At 46.4% G+C, this 6,899-nt stretch overlaps 1 protein-coding gene across 3 annotated transcripts; it reads left to right on the top strand.

Moving 5' to 3' along the window:
- Positions 1-147: 147 nt before the first annotated feature.
- On the top strand, positions 148-6,841 carry HYKK (hydroxylysine kinase; the record flags this gene model as incomplete). 3 transcript variants are annotated; one of them, XM_083850850.1, is made up of 5 exons in its annotated part: positions 148-920; positions 1,801-2,153; positions 2,833-2,987; positions 5,510-5,693; positions 6,378-6,841. In XM_083850850.1, the coding sequence occupies exons 2-5, from the start codon at positions 1,808-1,810 to the stop codon at positions 6,839-6,841; spliced, it is 1,149 nt and encodes a 382-aa protein (XP_083706976.1). In that variant the 5' UTR covers positions 148-920; positions 1,801-1,807. The 3 variants fall into 3 exon arrangements, with proteins under 3 accessions (XP_083706976.1, XP_083706977.1, XP_083706975.1); XM_083850851.1 differs by lacking the exon at positions 148-920 and adding an exon at positions 1,016-1,295; XM_083850849.1 differs by lacking the exon at positions 148-920 and adding an exon at positions 1,317-1,622.
- Between the last annotated feature and the right edge of the window lie 58 nt (positions 6,842-6,899).

The following is a 6,899-nucleotide window of genomic DNA, read 5'->3' as shown; positions in this document are numbered from 1 at the left end:
CAGTAACCTGATAGGCACCTTAGTCACAAGCATAGCAAGAATGCTTTCCTGTTATCTCTCAGTTTCCCGTCAGTGAGCTAAACCTTCTGTCTCAGAAATTGAGAGACCCTTCAGTCTTTTCTAGAGCACCTCTATTTTTGAAAAGCTCATTTGTGATTTCATGGGGCTGGGAGGAAAGGGGAAGGAAAATGAGGTGGGTTTAAAGAAGGGGTTGGTCAATCCCTTTGTGTAGAAATATTTGCTCTAAAATGGGGTGGGGGAAAAAAAGAAAGGACCTTGTCTTTGTTACTTGGAAGAAGTTTCTGTCATCTGAATTCCCAACTGCATTAAAATATTCTCAATTTTATTTAATGTTATTCATAACGCTGAACTATTGAGACAGGCTTTTTAAATTGATCTACTTAAAAACGTTAGGATGTTGGCCTTTCTAAATCCAGTTTTTCCTCAGATTCCCCGTGCTGTGATTGTTGAACCTCAACTGTTGTGGATTACTCCATTTTTGTCATGAGGGATTTCAGAAGAGGATTCTATGCTGAAGACGTGTATGTGTGGGGAAAGTGAGCTTTGTCAGCAGGAACAAAGTCTTAAGATTCTGAGATCGCTCAAGTGTTGCCAGCCTGAATTCTGGTACAGTCCAAAGGAGAGAGTTGGCTGATGCATCAAGTTTGTTTTAGGTAAATGATTATAGGTCAAAACAAGAGTTTTCCAAATCTTGTATACTCCTAAAATGATTTAAACACAAACGTAGACCTGTTTCTGGGGCTAGCAGGGGAACCTCTGGACAACGTTTGCAGTTTCTGACAGGAAGCTGCAGATTTCCATGCTGCCAGAGAGCAACCCCAGGAGCCGAGCGGCGTACGGCCTAGTGCCTCAGACCCGTCCTCGCTGAGGGCTCAGCCGCGACCTGTCGTGCAGCAGAGGTGCGGCCTGAGGCCCGCCTCGCCGCGCGAGGGGCCCGCGGGGCCTCCCCCGCCCCGCAGCCCGTGAGGCGCGGCCCAGGCCCGGCGGCTCGGGCGCAGGCGCGGGGTCGGCGGCGCCTCCCTGCCCGGCCGGGCCGCGCTGCCCCGGGGCGCTGGCGCGGCTGCGGGCGGCCCCGCGGGGAGGGGAGCGGGAGTGCCGCCAGGGGCCGGGTCTGCGGCGCTCGGCCGCCCTCCTGGTCCTGCCGCTCCCAGGGCTGCCGGGGCAGGCCAGAGGTCCGGGCAGAGCCCCCCGGCGTCTGCTCGCTTCGCTTCGCGGAGGCTGAGGCTCGGCGCTGCCAGCAGCCGGGCAGGCGCCGAGAGCTGCGGCTGGAGCGGGTGAGACGCAGCCGGCATCCGCGGTCTGTTCTGCGCCCCTGGGCGCTGGAGCTGGTCGTGGCTGGGCTGAGCGAGCAGGCCTGCTCTGACGCGAAGTATCCACAAAAGTCTTTCTTACCTTTTGCGGCTGTGAATTGAGAGCTTTCTGGTTAGGAAATCAGTAACTCCGTTCCTTAGGAAATCATGCCTGGTTAGCAATGTGCCGGGTTAGGCTGTTACTGGAAAGCAGCTGATAAAAGTGCTGATCGTTAATAATTTTGTTCCGTCCGCTTGTTGAGAACAGATTGGGTGCAGCTCACTTAGAAGGCTTACTTCTGGGGGCAACAGGTAAAGCAGTTGGCAAGGAGCTGTGATATAAGAAACGTGGACTTGCTTAGCGTGTTAGGTTTTTTTCCTTGTTTAACACACTCTTCTCCCATATCTGAATGCAGTTTGTTGCATTAACCACTGCTTCCGATGTCAGAATACAGACTGTGTCTTCCAGCATCTCTTTTTTTTTTCCTAGAGACACGATGTCTTCTGGAAGCGACTGCCAACCACAGACATTGAGCAAACCAACATTTGGTGAAAAGGAAGCGACAGAATTGGTTGACAGGGTGTTTGGATTAAAGGTGTCCTGGATCAGGCCTCTCCCCAGCTATGATGATCAGAATTTCCATGTGCGTGTCTCAAGAAGCAAAGGTGAGGCTGAAGGTGCAGATGAATATGTCCTCAAAATCACCAATTCGGAAGACAGCCAGGAGCCTGATCTCATTGAAGCACAAACACAGGCCATGATATTTCTCAGTGCTGAAGGCTTTCCTTCAGCTACACCTTACCTTACAAAAGATGGTAACATCATGTCTCTGGAGCCAAGAGGTGAGCAATTGCAAGGACCTTCACTGCCCTACTATCACCCTTAACTCAGTGGTAACTTTCTCTGTGATGCGCTTGTTGCAACACAACAGAGGGTTTGGATCAGTGATAGTCAGCCCGCATTCTGCTCTGTTGCACTGATGCGAATGTGGAGTAATCTTGGATGATTACTTGCTCATACGTGAGCGAGCCAGAGCAAGTTGCAAGAGAGCCTGTGGTTTTCACCAGGCACTCCGTGCTCAGCTTCCACCTGTAGCGGTTCCTGTGCGTGCAGTAGCGGTCTGGTACTTTCTCAAGCCTGTAGATCCTGATCCGTCTTGCACCTCACCTGTAGCTTTTGAACAAGAACTTCCCTGATGAAATATCTACTTTGGGGTGCAGGAATATCATGGTGAGAACATTGGGGTCAAGCTGCCTGTTTAATTCAGAGTGGTAAATACAGAAAAACATATAGAGACACTGGAGAACCTTGATCAGAGTAAGAGCAGCACTACTGATAAGGTTTGTGCAGTGCTGCAAGTGTCTGTAGGTGTGGGCTTGAGGTATGGCGCAAGATCTTTGAACGAAATCTGTTTTTTCAGCTACATCTGACTTCTGCTCCAGGAGAAGCCATTTTGCCTCTTGTGTTAACTAATACTCAATAGCATGTATTGAAGTGAGTGTATTTCTGTTTGCTTGTTAGGTAGTGGACCTGACAACAAAAAGTACATGGTCAGACTACTGACTTACCTGCCAGGTACACCAGTAGCAAAAGTTGCTGCAAAACTTGCTACAAATCCCCAGATTTTCTATGAGATTGGTAAGCTAGCTGCCAGTTTGGATAAAGCTCTCTCAGAGGTGAGTTTTTGTTGCTCTGGCTTGACAAACTTCATTTTCAATTGATTTTTTCATATCTGTTCCTTCTTGTGTTTGCTGTCAACTTTCCTGACCTGTAAAATTGAAGTTGGTGAATGCAGACTTGAATTCAACTTCCAGGTGCCAGCCCCCATGCTGTAACTGGGGAAGCTGGCTGTTACTAAAGCATTTCCCCAGGTAACACGACCAGCCAGTGCTTATGACAGAGTCTTGGTGATCCTTTTGCAATGCATTTTTGTACCTTGAACAGGGACGTAAGGTTTTATTTTTATTTATTCAAAATTCACCTGTCAGGTATTTCAAGTCTGGCAAATAAGGAGACTGAATCCTAGGCTGCCTGAACTAAAGCATGTACAGCTTGTTTTGAAGCATTTTTGTAAAATGCATATGTCAAGCACAACTGGGTAATCTTTTAATTTGAGTTCATTTTGACTTGCTCTCTTTCTGCTGGTCATTAGAACTGTGGCCAGTTATTGCAGTGGTAGCAGTTGGTTCCTTTTTTATAATGCCACTTGTGCTAGTGAAGAGAGATTTGGGACATTTCTCAGTTCCTCTGCTTCCAGTCAATCTTAATGCATAGTAAGTTCTTTCTTAACTCGGTAACTATGCAGAATAATAAAGCTGATAAATCATCCAGTGATTGTTTGATACATAAAAGAACTCTTGAATTATTTATTGCCTTTCATTAACCTTTCCTTCTCATGTTCTGGCTACCGGCTTCAGACAATTATGAAATGTGAATTGCTAGCTTTACCAACCGCATTCCTAAGTTACAACAGTATTTTTCCATTGGGAAAGATAATTTACTGTTGGCTTTTAATAGTCTGCTCTTGCTCTTATAATATGATTAAAATAATTTATATAGACGAGCTAGTCTCAAAAAAATGTCTGTGACTTCTCCTGCCCAGTAGGAAGCAGTAGATGTGAGTGCAAATTTTGAAGGGAAATGCTCTTCATGCCCGTAACATAAGAATTATTATTTACCAAGTTTTGTCATTTAAAAGAAAGATAATTGCAATTGTTAATGTCAAAACTCCCAGATATCACTGATACCAAAAATAATACCTAAGATACTCTAGGTTTTGATGACAGATCAGAATGTACAGCCTTTTCTATCCAGTTAATTGCTTAGTCAGTTTGATAGCAAAGGAATGTGCCATGCTTTGTTTTGTGCACAAAATAATAATTCCACCTTCTCTTGTTGGTGTCTTCTTTTGCCTGGATGCGTCTCTCATTTTCTAAGTGGAAAGAAGTGGCTGTTAATGGCTTCACAGTGATGAGGGCTCATGAGATTAAGATCTCTGCCTTTTTATTACCTTTCATGCATCTGGTATCTCATAGTTTGCTGGAATACCTGACTTGTGCTGGGGAAATTGCAGTGGTTGCTCACCAGATGGCACCAGAAAGCACCAGGGTGGTGCTTTATATAGCGTTAGGGACCATCTGCGGTGATTTGTGTTTTAGGCTTGGTATTGCTCCATAAATTTTCATATGGCTCTAGTTTTAACTATCATTTAGCTATCTTTAAGTAATAGCCTTAATTCTAAGCGTTAATTTCTTTTTAAGAGGAAGGCAGCAGCTGTAACGGGAAGTGTTTATATGTGCCCTGTGCAGTGGCAGAATCTGGCTCGCAGGTCACCTTAATGAGTGTTAGAGGGTTCAAGGATAAGAGTGGTGTACAGTGAGAGAGATGCTTTTCCTCCCAAAACGTCACCTTCCAAACCACCTTTTTTACTTCTAGTGAGAGAGAGAGAGATCCTGTTTGTTTAAAATATTTAGGATACCTGGATGCATGAAGGCAAAGTCATACACAGCTGATTTGGCTGCACTTCCTTTCCAAACAAGTAAAGTGAGATGCGCATAGCCTACTGCATGTGGGTCAGTTCGCTGGGGTCTTTGTGTACTGCTGGGACGTTTGGATCCTGTAGACGTTTTCATAAGAATAAAATTATCCAGCAGCTCTGTAAAGTACTTCTGTCTTTGGGATTTATCATGTGCCAGTGGATTCTAAGGCTCAACCCCAGAAGCTGCCACCTTTAAGTGCACAGAGTGCGTCTGTGTAACTGTTTCTGACACGCTGGCGCGGTTTCTGTCTCTAACGCTTCGGCAGCTTTTTGTAGTGCCAGCTCAGCTGCACAATCCAAGCTCTGCCTGTGTGCGGCTCCAGCCTTGGCAAGGCCTCAGAACTGCTAGAAAGTCAGTATCACTTGCAGAAACGTTGCGGAAAGCATCAATTTTAAATGAGTTCAGCGGCAAAGGACTTAAGATAACTTATGTACCTAAAGAATAGGGGGAAAAAATAATCATGTTTTGTGTAGATATTAAGATGCTTGCCTGAAATAACCTTTCAGATTATTCTTTTGCTGGTTGATATAAATGGTCAATGGTGTGGTGCTTTTCAGCGAGTCTTGTTTGGAACCTGTTAAAGGGGCTTTGAATCAAGGCATTTAATCACAGGAACAGGTTTTTAATTATGGCCTATTTTCTCTTGTGCTTTTTAAAAGAAATTCCATCATCCATCAGTAAAAAGTCTGCATCGAGGCCAGTTCATTTGGAACCTGGCAAACGTCCCTCTTCTAGATCGGTACATTTATGCCCTGGGCCAGAACCAATATCGTGAAGTTGTGGAACAAGTTATTGAGCAATTTAAAGAGAAAATCATACCCAAACTAAGCAGTTTTCGAGCCTGTGAGTATTTTATTCTCAACAAATTGTGTTGAACTGAGACACAGGTTTCTTACAGGAGATTGGGTTCATGGGAAAGGCAAAAAAAAGGCAAACGAAGCCTCCTTTATCCATAGCACACATGGAAATAATGTGCTGAATTCTGCACTGCTGCTGCTGGCAGTGCAGAACTTGCTGGGGGAACGTGCTGTGCAGTACTGGTAAAGTCAGGTTCAGTTCTTCACCTTTCTGCTGAGGTTGTTTCCAGTTAAGGTGATGACTTTCATGCTGTTTCATCAGCTTAAGAATGTATGGAGTACACTACCTCCTTTCATAAAGGTCTAAATAAATATTTAATATTTTTTTAAATTCAACTCACAATGATATTGTGATAACTTGACATTTGTTGATTTGAAAACTCTGTTTTTCTAGCATATCACAGGTGTTACCAGAGCAGAATCAGATCTTGTACCTCTCCCTTGCTGTCTGGCCACCAGTTAGTGGAATTTCTAGGACCCTCGTATTTCCTAGGGAGCAGCAAGGCTGTTAAAGGCAGCACTTGATGCAGGGGCAAACTAGTATGGTTTTGTAGCTGAGTGTTAATTGCAGCCTCTGTGCATCTTTTAATAGCTGTTGCTTTGAGAAACCGGAAAAAAAAAATCTGTTGATTAATAATTATTTAATACTATTTGTTTCTTCTGTGTTTAGGTATCAATCACGGAGATCTCAATGACCATAATATTCTGGTGGACTCCACCTCTCCTTCCTTGGGGGCTCCTCAGTACAGAGTGTCCGGCATCCTGGACTTTAGTGACATGAGCTACGGCTACTACGTGTTTGAGGTGGCGATAGCCATCATGTACATGATGATCGAGAGCGCGGACCCGCTGCGGGTCGGGGGCCACGTCCTGGCCGGCTTTGAGCGCGTCCTGCCGCTGACGGAGGAGGAGCGGGGCGCCCTCTTCCTCCTGGTGTGCGGCAGGTTCGCGCAGTCCCTCGTCATCGCGGCCCACACGGCCCTGGCCTACCCGGAGAACCGGGACTACCTGCTGGTCACGGCGCGCACCGGCTGGAGGCACCTCACGCGGATGGCCGAGGCGGGGCAGGCCGCCGTGGAGCAGCTCTGGTTTGACACTGCCCGCGCCTACGGGCCCCGCGGGGCCGCCGACTGAGGCGGGGGCTGCCCCTGCGCCCCCGCACGGCGCCCCCGGCCCCGCAATGAAGGTGCGC

This window comes from Anser anser (assembly GCF_964211835.1).
Source record: "Anser anser genome assembly, chromosome: 10".
NCBI classification, from domain to species: domain Eukaryota; kingdom Metazoa; phylum Chordata; class Aves; order Anseriformes; family Anatidae; genus Anser; species Anser anser.
This window is presented reverse-complemented; position numbering and strand designations above follow the sequence as displayed.